Below are 16,148 nucleotides of genomic sequence, written 5' to 3'. Positions count from 1 at the left end.
CACAACAACAACTGGTATACATCACTTAATTTATTGTGTGTTTGTCCTGTAAACTATGCAATTGTATTGGTGATTTTTTTTAAATTGAAATTTAAAATTGAATTTAAATAAAATTACAGCCAGTTGTTATGTCTGCATGTCCTGGTCACTTTCTGAAAGGTTCTCCTCACTCTCACTGTGTTGTTGGTCCCCTAGCTCTTCAAGCAGTTCATCCACATGATTTAGCAGTTGTACATCTTCACATCCTCCAGTGCTGTGTAGCTGTTGGTCATGGCAAATAATATTAACACATTTGACTGATCATAGCTATACACAATGATCATTTGATGTATGTGAAGCCATGGTTGTCTTCAATGACTTGTGGTAGTTACTGCTACCATGTAAGGAATTACCTCTTTACATCTCCTTAGGCAGTCCACTGCCACAGAGAACTCATTTTGTAGGTGAGCTAACCAGCCAAGCAGATACCATACCTGTTGATCAAATTGTTACCATGTCTTGTGGTATATAGCTAACTCACCTCAATCATTTCATCGTCTTCTCTTAGTAAATGTACTAGTACCTCATGAGCCTTCTGTGAGATACATTTAATCTTGTACATGCTATTTGTTGGTTATTGGATTGCATGACTGTTGTCAATAAGCTTTTAAGGTCAATGATATCACGTGAAAAGTAACCAATCGAAAGCCACTATAGAATGGGTTTAAAATTAAGTTGCAGCCAGTCTGATTCACAGTTACTCATGCCTGTATCAGTAGACCTGAGGTGGCGAATTGTTTGGCAACACATCATGTTTACTAGCAAAGCGTGCTGACAAAGCCGGTATTTGTCGGCAAAAGAAACAACCTCGAGTCTACTGAATAAGGTACAGGCATGAGTAACTACTTGCACGTAACTTAATTTTAAACTCAGTTTATAAAGGCTTTCAATTGGTTACTTTTCATGTGATATCACTGACCTAGCTTAAAAACTTATTGACAACACTCATGCAATCCCCGATACAATTTTTACATAAAATATAGCCAAATAAGATCCATTGCAAGCATTTCATTGGTTGACTCTCACTCAGTATTTGTAGCAAAGTGCATGTAAAACAAACACTACAACAGTGACCCAGTTTGGCCATGAGAGGGTAGAGTGCTGACAACAAACAATTTCAATGTGAGACAATAGTGATAATTGACAGAAGGTGCCAGGACAACACACATGGTCACCATTGTGTAGTCTGGGTCAGTGGAGCATGTGACCAGCACATGTACATTATAAGGTCATGAACACCAGACTATTACAGGCACTACTCAGTCAGTGGATTAGTGGTCCCACCTGAACATGTGACATGTACAGTTAACATTCATACCACAGTACCACTACTACTACTACTACTACACACACACCTCATATTCCTCAACTTCCATTAAGAGTTTGGACCAGTTGACTTGAGATTGGTAGGAGGGGACCTGTTCAATGGATCACATGATCAGCAGGGTCATATGATCAACACTGACCTGTCTCACGTCATCATCAGGGGCAGGTAACCATAGCAACAAGCCTTGTAATAGCGTAGAGCGTGCCTTCTATAAGTACAGAAATACTATGAAACCTGTTATGGAGCCATGTGTTGTGAAGCCATGTGTAACTTGGGACCAACCACTGATTATCAAGGTGCCTGTTTATGTACTAAGGGATATTTTGGGACCTTAACTAAGTGTCTGGATTATGTAGGTGTCCTCAAGTGCCCACATTTACAGGTTCTAGTTATCACCTCAATATCTTGTTTGCTGAGTAAGTAGCTTCCCATTAGCTGGTATGCCTCAGGGTTAGAGGGACAATATTCTATTGCTTTGGTGCAGTACTCCCCACACTTCACTTCAGCATCACCATCAAAGCTACAACAACATAAACAAGTTGTAAATATGTTGCATAAACATGTTGTCTACAAGGCAGATGACATCACAACTCACCACTACACACATACTAAAGGATACCACACAATGTTTTGATGTTTACATGTGGCAAGTGATGTCAACCGCAAGAGCGTGTTGACAGCTTGTCAGTTTGATGTAACAATATCTACATAACACTGTTCACACTACAAAAGACACAATTGTATTATTCATAGCCAAACTATGGACTGCTCCACATGCAGCTGGACCCTTGATGTTGCTGGGCAGTTGTCACACAAAATAAAGCCAATCATATGAATACAATAAGGTCACTCTGTTAGTAACAGCTGACTACAAATTTTATTTTATTATCTGGTAATGGAAACCACTTGTGCTTAATTTCAAGATAATTATATTAATAATGTGGCTGGCAAGTGTCTATATCATATAGTTTGGTCTCTTCTAAGTACCATATTGAGTGTGATCATACTAAATGTATGTATGGTGCAGTAACTTTACCATTGATAGAGTTGTGTCTGTATAGCCTTTGTGAATACCGAGGGTGTCATCTCTACTTTGGGATAACAGATTGAGCTCCTGGTACCAGTGAGTATCCAGGACATTACCAGAGGAGGTACGACACCCTTTTAAGTACTATAAAAAAGAATTTGTGTTAATTGCATATTTACGGGATTATGGAGACCTTGAATATAATTTCCAGTGATAATCTCATCCAGTGATAATCTCATCCATTGTTATTGTTTGTCTGTTTTATGTGGTAAGCTCTTGATGACATCTCCGATTGCCCTGCATAATATCAAACACCACTTGCCATAAATTATGCATAAGAAAAGCTCTCAATTGGTATCTAGTTTTCAATGAAGTTGCTTTTAAATGCTCTACACAAATCCTATGAGTTCATATGAGCGTGTCATACCTCCTCTGGGGGTAGCTCTACAATTATCAAGAGACTTCAATCAATACCAGTTAGGGAAACTATCTGCACTCACTAAACAATTTACATCATCACAACTAATATGTCAACAAGAACAACCCTGGAGCATGCATGTAGGAAACCTCAATAAGTATAACACAAGCTCCCCTCCTCATGTGCACACATTATGGCTGCCATGATACAATCTGGTAACTGAAAGAAATGCAAACTAATTACCCTCAAAGGAAACTGACTATTAACACAATTGGCATATAACCACATCAAACAGAGAAGCCATAGTGATGTCATATTTCATCAGTTACATTGTCACATCAAGACCACAATACTACTGGATTTCAAGTAGAAAGGAAATACTTTTCTAATAGTGGTTCTGATATGGACACCAGTGTGCGTATAACAAACACAACATGGTGCTGGCAACATATAAACAACATCCAAGCAACAAGTACTGCCACCCCATGTAGCATGTCTAGTGAGGGTTGAACAAGTCTGAGCATTATGTGGGCCTAACATAGGCTGAAGACATCAATGGAAGTTTACAGCATTGCAGTAATGGTCTATTCAAATAATGGTGACACTGTCATCTAGTATAGCAGAACCCTGTACAGTACCCAGGCTGTAGTGTGGACACGGCTGCAAGCAGGTGACATGTAATCATGTTGCCATACCATGTGTGTATATCCTTCCACTAACTTTTAACACGACACTATCATAGCTAGTCCTGACACTATCATAGCTAGTCCTGACACTATCATAGCTAGTCCTGACACTATCATAGCTAGTCCTGACACTATCATAGCTAGTCCTGACACTATCATAGCTAGTCCTGACACTATCATAGCTAGTCCTGACACTATCATAGCTAGTCCTGACACTATCATAGCTAGTCCTGACACTATCATAGCTAGTCCTGACACTATCATAGCTAGTCCTGACACTATCATAGCTAGTCCTGACACTATCATAGCTAGTCCTGACACTATCATAGCTAGTCCTGGAATGGAAAGCCCCAAACCATAACTAAGTACTAAAATTGGAAAGTTATGTTTGAAACCAGATACTGAGGCCTCACTTGGGTAACCCACCTGGTACAAGTTAGTAGTGTAGCACTCGTTACTATCTATGGTTTTATGGTGACAGAACTGTCCAAGGTTGTCAAATGAAGCAAAAGATGAAGCTCAGCCTCATTGTGTATCTCATTAGTATTGTTAGAAATTGTTGTACTAAAGACTCCCCAGAGATCCTTTAACTAAACATCATGTACAATGACTACACCTTAATGTGTCAACATACACTTCAGTGAAAAAAATCAGTTTTTCAACAAGTTGTTTTTCTCAAACTACCTATATATGCTCATCAAAAGTTTGTAACTCTTGACTGGCTCTAACAAAGGGAGCCATTAGCCAGCACAAAACATCTACTCCAATGTTTTGCTTAATTACCCAGTTATATTATTATTATTCTAGAGTGAGAGTGAAATGTAATTTGTAAAATGTACTGACTCGAGACAACCTCAAATTCTTCCCACTGAAAATACACAATATTTTATCTATAGCAAATTAACTTTTCTACACTACACTGATCTGGCTATGCCAAACAAGTGATCAATGACTACATATTTTATACCAGTTTCAAACACAAGCCTAGAGTATATATATCTCTGACATGCACAGTTTGCATGTAAACTGATAACAGAGATTTCCTCAGCCAACCAGCTGGTTGTCTCTAGGTCAAATAACCACATTAACCTCACTAACATATTTCTTACACTACTAGATTTGGACTACATGAACACCATTTGATGATGTCAAGTGACATCACTGACCCCACCCCTTACCAACAATCAGTGAGGTAGACTTCAGCCAATGAACAATAAGCAGTGGATACGTCAAATGTGGTTGCGTCCTGTGTTGATGTTGACGCGGCGGCCAAGTCATTTTGACTGTGTAGCTGCTTGATTAGGATGTCAATACCCTTCAGCATGTACTTGACTGCATCTTGACCCTGTGATAGTTGACCAAGACACAAGTACTTGTGATGTCCATCCTCTGGACTAGCTTCAACTGCTGTGAGGAAACAGTAAGGATTGGTCAAGGAATACAAACCAATTAAAACGTGGCTCTATTTTCAGTGTTATCTTTCAGTGTTATCATAATTAAGCAGGATATTTGAGTAGCACGTTCAATATCTCCAAAATCTAATAAGAGCCCACCAGTTGTTTCTAGAACATTGATGTTACTAGGGGCAACCACCAGAGCAGCCTCACAATATTGCAGCGCTAACTCATACTCAAAATTTTCCACACAGTCAGCAACCTGAGAATGGACATGACTCACACATGACATTACCTCATTATTATTATTACCAGATCAAGTAGCTCTTCAACAGATGGCTGTGTTGTCTTTAACCTCTGCTTTCCTTTCTTTTTCCTCCTTGAACTTGTAGGAGTCTTAGGTAGAGTCATCTTCCTTCTTCTTCCCTGTACCCGACCTACGTATATAATAGATGAAGAGCTTTCTGTCTACTAATCTGTACATATACAAGTGACACAGAATATTCCAGGCCACATCATCAACCTGCCACAGTCTGGTATCCACTGGAGTATTGTTACATACTCAAACTAATATTGACTGCACACATCAAATGATGTGACAGGCAAATATAGTGTCCCCAACACTTCCATAGTTCTTACCCATAAATAGAGGCCAACATGGTACACAATGGAGAATGGTAAACTATACTTCTGCATGAATGATAATTATTCCTCACACAATTAAAGATCACTTTGATGTGGGTGTATTCCAAGAATCGAGGTGTTGAAATGTTGACTCAACAAAGCCCAGGATATTTGTATTGTTATGTGAGTACAATTGGTCTATTACACATCCCTATGGAGAGTATGGTGTGAAATTGATGCCAGTCCAACATTGTCCAAAATATCTTTTTTTTAAAGGATGAGACTACTAGGTTACCAATAGCAAGTGGTAGCACCCAGTGCAATAGCTGTACTTTATTATGAAATATTAGCTATTCACGTTATAGCCAGAATGACTAATCACCTTCAAGCTCATGTAGCAAGCTACAGTCTCAGTTGAGACAACACAGGAAACATAAGACGTGTCCTTACAACTTGTGTAGTTATTGCTCGTACTTCCTTTCATGCCCACATGAACACTTGTTCCTGGCTCATAGTGTAAACTGTCATCTTTGGATGTTAATGACCTCACTATCAATATTTAAACAGAAATTTACTTCATGTGGGTAACATGTAAGTGTAAATAAATAACGCTGAGCAGTGGATTGTACAAAACTACATTACCACACTCACAAATCAATTTAAAGGTATTTTGACCAATAAAGGTAAATTCTATTAAGCACTACAAAACATAAATAAACAGATGTAGTCTACCTATGCTAAATATTTCCCAAACTACACACACCATGATCAACACATCTCACAGTGAGGTACTCTACATCAATAGATCACTACTGAAGTAGTTAGTTCCCTACGAGAATATGATAACAGGCTGGCTCACTACTGCAAAAGTTAAAACATGGTCTGGTGATATACTGGTCTGTGCCACCCTAGCCAAGCATCTGAACATAGTCAGGTGTATTGCCCATTCCCATATTTAGTATTGTATATGATTTAACGACAACTCCTTTCCATTTAAAACACCCTCATTTCTTGATAATTAATGTCAACGAAAAAAAACTGGCCAAGTGCTCTGGAATTCTAATATCACTACTGAGGATTTTCTGTCCATTCAAACATTGTGTACTGTGTGCTCCATGGATAACAATACAATACACAATATGTAATGTTCGAACAGACAGAAAATCCTCAGCATAGGATTACTCCTAGTGCTCCTGCATTCCCAGTAGTTACTTCAGAAACACAGTTGACATTCTTTTTCTGGGTGGGAATGCACTATATATAGCAACTATTAAATTGGTAGGGACTTTCACAACACAAGGTCTTCAGATTACAAATTTCTGTGGATCAACTTTCAAGGTTTGAAGTCAGTTATTTTGAAAAAGATCAGCATTAGCTGCGGGATGTTGAAGCTGTGCTCTCATGCAACTGCATTTCATACTGTTGGACTAGTACTCACATACAAATAGTAACAGTGTAACACTGACTACTGTTGGACTAGTACTCACATACAAATAGTAACAGTGTAACACTGACTACTGTTGGACTAGTACTCACATACAAATAGTAACAGTGTAACACTGACTACTGTTGGACTAGTACTCACATACAAATAGTAACAGTGTAACACTGACTACTGTTGGTAGTCATTCCATTCACTTGCTATGAAGTGATTGTGACATATTACAAATTTGCTCCAATTACTTCACATTACAAGGTCGATTCTCTGGTACATGGCTTACTAGTCTGGACACGCAATGGACAAACCATTATTACATAAATACTTGTACACTGTACTGTACTTATTGAATGTATTGAAGAGCGTACATGTCACGTGACTGGAGCAATGATACTCAAGTACGGTGCTCAAAGGTTGCATGTATTCACACGTATTATAATTATAGATGTTCATCACACGTGTGTTGATATACTATTCAGAGCTGACCTGCTGCTAGAAGCTTCTTCCTTGTCTTCGTCTTGTCCATGTAAACATGTGCTAACCTCCACGTGTAGTTGGTGTTTCTAATTATTCGTGCAAGTTCTTATATAATGCACACCAAATATATGAGGGGAGGAACTACTAGGACAGGAATCATGTGTTAGTGGGTGTAGAAAATAAAGGAGAATTGTCGAGCGGAATTTGTTTACCCTCAGTATCCCCATAGCATATGTCCAAGCTACCGTTAAGTGTAGGGTTTGGAGTACACACACTTGATGTAATGGATAAGTGGTTGCAACTGAGATCAGTTAATGTGCTGTGTACATGTGTTGTACTGAAGTGTACACACACACACTTAGTTCAATGAGGTCACTATTAATTAGCTGCTGCTCTTAGCTAGGTAATGCCCAAGGGTTCATAACATAGCAGAGAGGAACTCTTGCCACCAAATACCAGTCATAGAAGATATGAAGTCTCATCTTATGTAGTAACCCCAGGGCATGTAGGTGTCAAGTCGACCTTGAAAGAGAAATACCACAAATTTTGTAGCTTTATACTCAAACATTATGAATGGTGTGTGAGTTTTATATGTTGGGATACCATGCATGCAAGAAAGCTCTTGCTACATTATCATAATGCAAGTACACAGTGGCTGCCCTCTATTATCATACATGTATATAATTGTCATTGCCACTAATACCTCACACATGGCATGTTGAGCCAGTTTCATTAGGTCTCAAATAGTTGGAAAACTGTTTCTTGCCATCAACATTAATCAGTCGTACCATCAGCAACTGGCACAGAATCTTGGGAAGCTGTGATAAATCCCTCAATATCTGGAAAACAATATTGAAACCTTGGAATGATGTGATTACGCTGCTACAGACCTCTTGAGAATTAAGTAGTAATGTATACTGTAAGAGATGTATGGAGGATTACCTTACCTTACACAACAGCCACTGATAATCTGGCATTTATATTTACTCAATTTCTACAACTTTTGATTTCATAATGTTGCCTTGGTCAGGTAAAGTAATCAACTCTCCAGTATGTTTGGTATAGTAAATATTTTAAGTAAGACACGAGTTATATTACAAATCTGACTTTAAAAACTAACAAATAATATTTAGGTTATTCCAGTTCAGTTCCTACTCATTTCCAGCGGCAGGTTCCTGCGAAGTGCTGTCATTCTTGGGAGATGAAGGTTGTCGATTGGTCAGTATTGGGACTACTGTAATTGGTGCAGCCCCAGGCCTACAATAACGAGATTGTGTAATCATGTAACAAAGTGTTCATAACATTGGAAGAACCGGAGTAGCAACAGCTAAGTAACCTGTTCTCAGAATAAAGGCCTTATAAACAGTTCTCTATCACCATTAATTAATAATTATGATCAAAGAACATAACATATCAGGAGATGGTCTCCCCCATACAAATATTTGAACGCTTGACATTACCTTATCCTTGACAAGGAGGTCTGTGTTGGCAGTAACCCGGGTGACCGAGGGGAAGAAGAATCTTGAGCAGCAGCGGCGACAGACGCAAACGGATCATTGACAGGTCGTCTGATAGGCATGGATGTGATTGAAGTACCAGTTGGTGACCGTAGCAACGGTGGGGGACCATCTGTATGGAGAACAATTATACAATCACCATGGTGACAACTTTGTTATCATACTGTATGTGACATTATTTACAAAAAGGACACTAGTAATATTGATTCATACCTACAAATGCTAAAGTGTTGTGTTTTTTACTGTATGAGATCCTTTAGTTATATAGTGGTGACACGTATTATAACAAAACAAGATGACATCTGAGATGTTAACACTGAAATATCATGTTGAAACTGCCACACTGTTATGTTTTGTACAGGCACACAAAAATTATTTTATATAAGCATATTAGCGTATCCTAGATACTACTTGACTAAGCGAGTTAGAGGTTATGGATTAGATTACTTTGATGTGGTGTAATGGATAACTACATTATAACTTCAACTACTGCTACTAGCACTGGACTACATGTCCACCACTTCAGGTAATAGATTCATCCTTCAGACCATGTCTCATGTATTACTGGATGTAGTTTCACAAAGATTATTCCATCACTTACTAACACACATGCCACACTCACACACGCCACACTCATACACAAGATGTTATAATACTCAACCAGAGCATGAGGCATTGTTGTTAAAGAATGTTATCCCATCACCATGGTAATGAGGTCATCATGAGAAAGTCAACATTTCCACCATTGGAGTATGAAGCCATTCAAGTGTGTGTTTAGGTAACAACACCGTTTGGTTGGATGAACACAGACACTTCCTGTATCAGACATGATTAGGTATCAGGATTTTAATTTTATGATAGTGAACTACACTACAGTTCCAGCCACAGGTTTTCATCAGCTATCAAATCTCACTACTTCTAAAGCTCAGAAAATTTGCCATATCTAAACAGCTACACTTACTGTTAATGTGGACACTTGAGGACACCTACATAATCCAAACACTTGGTTAAGGTCCCAAAGTATCCCTTAGTACATAAACTGACCTGGAAAATCAGGACACTTTGATAATCAGGACACCTTGATAATCAGGACACTATTAGTTGGTCCCAAGATATCCACAACATATGGGTTATGCTACTGTAAAGCAACCTCAAGAACGCATCACTTCTGACATGTCATGCAAAGCCTTGTTACCCTGTAGCATATTACAATCAAGTTGTATACATGTGGTAGTGGATACATTGGTAGACACTACTAGCTACACGTCACTACATAATGACAACACATCTAACAGGAATGACAGTCTGATGTGGTGGAGATGCCAGCTAGTGGGTGCTGGGATGTGTTCCACTACACTTGCTGTTCATTGAATATATGAAGGGACCTTGTTAGTTCACTTTGGCAACAGCTGGTGTGATGTGAGCAAGGTTAGTCACATATCACATGATCACATAGTGCCAACCCCAACATCTCAGTATCAATGCCAAGTATTCTAATGTGTGAATTGGTAGTGTATCCTTGTGTGTCCCAGAACCCTCATAAACCTTCTTTCACATAATACATAGTCTTTCTAGCTAAGAAGCAAATTCTACACTATAGAGTTGGGGGCAAATCATAATTTGTGACGTGCAATTATTGCATGAGTTATTTAATGCAGTTTGAAAAGTCTACAATGTCAATATGAGTGCTTGTTTACGAACAAAACTTTTAAAGTTAACCAATCGACAAGTTAATGACAAACTGTATCAAATATGAGACCTAGAATAGACACAAATTAGACGATAAGTGTAATAATTACCTATGTGATAATATTGCAAAGGTTAAATAATTGTATTTCGGGAATTTCATTAGTGATTAAGCATCACAAAAGGATTTCAGAATATTGGCAATAATTCCAGGCAATACGCTAGGTTACACAACCAGAGGGTGGCCTCAGATCTAACTCAAACTACATGTGAAGTGAGCATAACATTTAGCCCCAAAATATTAGAAGCTATCAAACTGCTGCATGCATAGTTTTTGTACATAATTAGTCACCATGGCAGCAAATAGACCAGTGTAATGATCCCATCATACTCCTACTAACCACACTACAAATAACATCAATTATAATAGCTAATAGCCCTGCTGTTGAGGTGATATCATTTTATCAGGAATTGTGTTAATAGCAATCAGTTACCAGAACCAACAATGACACCTGTAGGAGTTCAAGACTGCTAGTTTACCTTACTGATTAGGTTCAGAGACAGTGATATGCCTTATTAGGAAGTTTCCATGAGACCAGAAACAGCATTAATTAACAAATTAACAATGTCAGTCAATATTACAGTGAAACATGAACCACCTTGATAATCAGGACACTTGTCCATCAGGGGGGGTAGGACAAGCCCACATAAATTCGTAATAGCATTATGTAAGGCCCTTAACGCTACTAAAATATATTCAAAAGAAACGGATTCCTCTACCTCTCCATAGGGATATATCCAACACGGACGATTGTTTGTGATTGTTTGATAAATGCGGAGACGAATTGGTGATTTCCATGTGTCATTATTTCGGAACACTGATTTCTTCGTAACGGTTTTGTATTTCTTCACAAAAATCACACCTTCGTAAAGTACAAACATGGTAGAACTCAAATATCTATCGAACCTTGCCAAACCTCTCCATTGATATTTTGTACAGTAAACATTCGCTCACGTGAAATATTTTCAAGTATTGCTTAAATGCATTGCATAATGTACATCAGTTCACGTGGGCTTGTCCTACCCCCCCCCCTGCTTGTCCATGGTCCCATTGTATTAGTGTACACACATTTAGACCCCTGAAATCAGGACACCTCACTAATAAAAGGACACCTTGATAATCAGGACACTTGATGATGGTCCCATTTGTATTAGTGCATACACATTTGTGACTGGGTCTGGGAAAACTGGTCTTATCTCCCATGTCAGCAGATTTGATTTTTCACCAAGAACACAAAGCTACATGAATAAACTATCTAATTTCACAATCAAAATCAGCTAGACTTGAGTGGTCTGGTTTTGCTGGCAACATTTCCAAAGCCCAGTGGCAATCCGTACGAGCAGTGTGGGGCCTTAATGGAGTTCTGGTCAGCCTGGGGATAGCTGTATGTGGGTATACAGCTCCGTGGTGTTGCATAAAGACCTGTGCTGAGAATTTCCTTTCATTTAAGCCAGTTTTGAGACCTGAATGGCCCATAACTTGGCCTGATTCATCCCTACACCTTTCTTTTCAAAAATTTCAACAGATACTTGCCCTCTTTCCGGGCCCCTGTCTCCCTCCCCTTTTTGAGCTTGCCTGATACAGTCAACCTCGGTTTAAAAACTATCTAAAATTCAGTTGTTGGCTACTTGCACAGTAGATGCTCTAGAAGGTAAGGAATTGGTGTAAAACGTGTGTGGATTAGATGTCTGTATTTTAAACGAACCTTGAAAACGAACATGACAGCAAAGGTACATATTCAGTTGTTACAATACAGTGCATTACAAGCATTTAGTGACACAGGACAAAGTGTAGGCATCATTCTTGGTATCTCCATGTTAAATATTGTTGGTGTTTGCCTGTGGTGTTAGTTTCCATTCTTGTGACTGGAAAGATCATCCAAAATCTCATGTGATCTCAACCCATTCAACCCCAACAGCTCAGTATCGATATATAAAGTATTCTAAAGTGATAACTTCTGGTCCCACTTTGTGTGGTTTGCCTAGCTAAGAAACAAATGCTAAGCACATCTGTCGTGACAAAAACACTTCATATAGACAATGCCAGTTTCAAGGGCCATGTTCGGTTGTGCAATTACACATACTGTAGCAATATGTCATGGAGTTAAGACACATGACCAACCTCTGCTGGGTTGAACCTCTCCCAATTATTGCAGTGGCTCTGACACAGTTTTTGGATACTGGCAAGTTATGTTTTCATATTAGTGAACACTATATGCCCAATCACAGGTAGTTGCAGTTAGCACTGCTTAAGTTATCCCTTAGTACATAAACTGACCAGGACACCTTGATAATCAGGACACTATTATTGGTTGGCCCATATAATTCAGGTTCTATGGTTAATTCCCTTAGGCTTACTATAAAGCTGTTTGGAATTATCATAACTGTCCCATCCATCATGTAGCCATTAATAAACAGCCTTTAATGTTGGAAGTGTAATAAAAAGATTTTTGATTATGATGTCACAAGGACTTTTCAAAGGCACTTAAACAACTATATGGCTTTGGTAATTCATTTTTGATACTGCTAGAACTTCACTACAAATTTTGAAATTTGTGGCATTTTCCCTCCAAAACTACCCCACAGCTACCTTGTAACTCACTACTTGAGGAAAAGTTCCAGTGTAATATGGACCAACCAGTAGTGTCCTGATTGTACTAAGAAATACTTTGGGACCTTAAATAAGTGTCAGGATTATGTAGGTGTCCTCAAGTGTCCACATTAACAGGTAACACTATACAGCAAGTTTCACTGTTGCTTCACAACAAAGTTGCTTCACAAACAACACATCACCATTGTATTGTGACTAACAAAACACTACACACTGACATGACAGGTTTGTTGGATTGGCCAATGTAAAATGATGCCTGAAGGCCTGTTATAATATCATCTCAGGGTACAGTGGTTCTAATAGTTCTTGCATGTCAACAAATAGTCACATGCAGTAATTGCAGGTGAATTTCAACAATGAATTGATTTGATTGGTTGAAAATATGTGTGCATAATTATGCTTGCTATTGTTGCCACACAAGAACCTCTATAGAGGAGGGTTGGTCACACATCACAAGATCTCATACATAGTTCAACACCTCAGTATCAACACCAAGAATTTTAATGTGTGAATTGGAGAACCTTCACAAACCTTCTTATAAGTGCTACCAAGAGTTCATAATATTATAGGGTCTCCTATAATATTATGAACTCTTGGTGCTAGCTCCATTATCCATACTCCACTAAGGAGTTCAATAAAAGTTATGCAATCATGCATAGGATTACCAACCTATGTTATGGCTGCCCCTAGGAGGTCATGCCAATATCCCCAGCAGGTACTGGCAGCAGCCAACAAACAGCAATGGAACCCAGCTAAGTGACAGCTACCATTGCAGACACAAGCAAAGAACAAAGGATAGCTATTAACAGTGTTTGCATATCAAATGTGTTTCATCTCTTCAATAACATAACATCAAAGCCATTGCTCAAGCAATGCCACAATAGAAATGTGCAATATAACAAGATCAAGTCACCATTGACCCCCCACACTGACTCTAATGTGGCTAATAACATACTACTGGTGTTGCTATGTAACTAGTTACCATGGAACATGGGTATATATGGACACCTCGGAATCAACCGATTATCCTGTCAAGACTATTATTTACTCTTGGTCCTGTCAATTTATGTACTAAGGGGAAGTGTCTGGATTATGTAGGTGCCCTCAAGTGTCCACATTACCTGTACATACTGACCTGTTCTAGCTGGCCGTGTTCCAATTGGTGGTAATCCACTTGTAGGGCTTCTCAAAGGCTGCATGCCGGTTCCAATGGGTGGCAGGGTGCCTGCAGCAATTGGTCCACCAGGGCGTGGCAGGGGTGGGAGTGGTCCCCCTGGTCCTGATGGGAGGGGTCCAGCAGGGGACACGCCCACCTTACTATAACTCTTCCCATTACTAGCACCCTTTCCTACATCATAACAGGATCACATGACATCACATGATCCATTATGACACATACCCTTGTCCTCTGGGATGGCTGGCAGTAGGGATGGTTGCTGTGGTAGTGGTGGTGGACTGATTAGTTGTCGTGGTGACATAGGCATACTAGGCAGTGTATGAGGTACCAATACTCCAGGCATTTGTGCCCCTGAGATGGATCTTCCACCAATGTTACGCTCTGCTGCTCCACCGAGATTTCCCCTTAATGGAGGAAGGGATGATAGAGATTGACCTGTGTGACCACTGATTGGTGGCAAACCCTGTAAACAAGCAAACAGCAATTGCACAAGTAAACAAATGCTTTCTCTCAAGCAAATACAGGAGATTTGTTACTATCCTACTAGAAACTGCAAGAAGGTTGACAACCTGTATAGGAAATGACTAGGTACTTCCTAATAAAAGTGTATGCATGGCAAGTCCTGGAACATATAACATAGGGTATATGCTAAGCTGCCTTGGCACATGCTTGGGAGTACCTGTAGTATGTACGCGTTGACCTGGATCCTCAAAATCATTTAGAATTTCACACGATCTTGAAATTTGGCTCATTTGTAGTACAGCTTAATCTGCTAAAAAATTTCAAAACCATTTTGTTCAAATTCCCAACACAATAATCAAATTTTTTGCCATACATTTCCTATGGAGAAGCCATAAAGTGTTGTATCCATTACAACCCTTTCCCAAACTTGTATTAGAGCCAAGCCAAACCACATGTGTCTGTTGTTGACACTTTTGCTATCACCACTAATCATCTAGTTGGCTGAAATGTTAATTTTCTTGAGAAAACATCCACTTTATATTTTAAGCTGTTTTTCAGGATCCAGCTCAACTTGTACATACTATAAGGGTACTATTAGCTTGGAAGTACCCTACTACAAAAGCTTTCACAAATGACAAAACAGATTTATTATATAAAGCTCAATGGAAAGCATTTTTGCCCCCAAAGTTTAATCACATGAAACAGGTGTTATTATGTTGTTAAGGTATATCACAAGACACTTGGTTGATATGACAACCATCACAAGGTGACCATACCATTGCAGTATAAACCACCTGATCTGGCTCCAGGGCATACTCAGCAATGTTTGTTAGGGGTTTCCCCATCAATAATCACAAGACTAGCTTATTGCTTCGCTGGTAGATCCCAACATATGTTAGTGACATATTGCTACTAATTCATTTAGATTTACTGGCTGCACTACACTGTCTTGTCTCTCCTTACAATTTATTATGATCTTTGCAACAGAAACAAAATGTGATCAGTCACACAATTTACAGTGAGTTTCTGGTTGCATAATTGAAATGTGACATCATTGGTTGCTGAGGTAAGGTGCAGACAAAGTTGTTTAACAGTTAAATACTTTCTTGTTATCCTTACCAGGAAAATGTGTAGAAACAGCACAAGATGTGTTCCAAGTTTGTAGTAAAAGTTTATGGTAGTAAATCAAACCACAGGTTAATTCT

General features: G+C 39.0%; 2 protein-coding genes across 2 annotated transcripts in view; both read right to left on the bottom strand.

The window, feature by feature from the left end:
- Positions 1 to 51: 51 nt before the first annotated feature.
- Positions 52 to 7,559, bottom strand: LOC136248716 (uncharacterized). Its single transcript, XM_066040498.1, has 10 exons — positions 7,440 to 7,559; positions 5,204 to 5,328; positions 5,007 to 5,153; positions 4,676 to 4,917; positions 1,763 to 1,886; positions 1,506 to 1,574; positions 1,395 to 1,457; positions 521 to 574; positions 393 to 473; positions 52 to 261 (listed from the first exon to the last, which is right to left on the bottom strand). The coding sequence occupies exons 1-10, from the start codon at positions 7,477 to 7,479 to the stop codon at positions 127 to 129; spliced, it is 1,080 nt and encodes a 359-aa protein (XP_065896570.1). The 5' UTR covers positions 7,480 to 7,559; the 3' UTR covers positions 52 to 126.
- A 922-nt stretch (positions 7,560 to 8,481) lies between these two features.
- The window catches only part of LOC136248711 (uncharacterized), a 31,418-nt gene continuing 23,751 nt past the window's right edge, over positions 8,482 to 16,148 (bottom strand). Inside the window, exons 10-13 of the mRNA XM_066040490.1 lie at positions 14,704 to 14,944; positions 14,440 to 14,652; positions 8,891 to 9,059; positions 8,482 to 8,687 (exon numbers count right to left, since the gene is read on the bottom strand). Coding sequence (XP_065896562.1) covers positions 8,582 to 8,687; positions 8,891 to 9,059; positions 14,440 to 14,652; positions 14,704 to 14,944 — 729 coding nt within the window. The 3' untranslated portion in view covers positions 8,482 to 8,581. The remainder of the gene's footprint in view (positions 8,688 to 8,890; positions 9,060 to 14,439; positions 14,653 to 14,703; positions 14,945 to 16,148) is intronic.

The sequence above is a fragment of the Dysidea avara genome, chromosome 3 (genome assembly GCF_963678975.1).
Source record: "Dysidea avara chromosome 3, odDysAvar1.4, whole genome shotgun sequence".
NCBI lineage: Eukaryota > Metazoa > Porifera > Demospongiae > Dictyoceratida > Dysideidae > Dysidea > Dysidea avara.
The sequence above is the reverse complement of the archived record's forward strand: the minus strand, read 5'-3'. Positions and strand labels throughout refer to the sequence as shown.

Bases quoted from the DNA above. Each gene is read 5' to 3' on its own strand.
- LOC136248716 (XM_066040498.1), bottom strand. From the start codon at position 7,479: ATGGACAAGACGAAGACAAGGAAGAAGCTTCTAGCAGCAG. The intron at 1,887-4,675 runs GTAAGGGGTGGG...ATGTTGTTGTAG, and splicing joins GTCTACCTCACTGATTGTTG to CTTTGATGGTGATGCTGAAG. The intron at 1,575-1,762 runs GTGATAACTAGA...CTGTACTTATAG, and splicing joins TCAGCAAACAAGATATTGAG to AAGGCACGCTCTACGCTATT.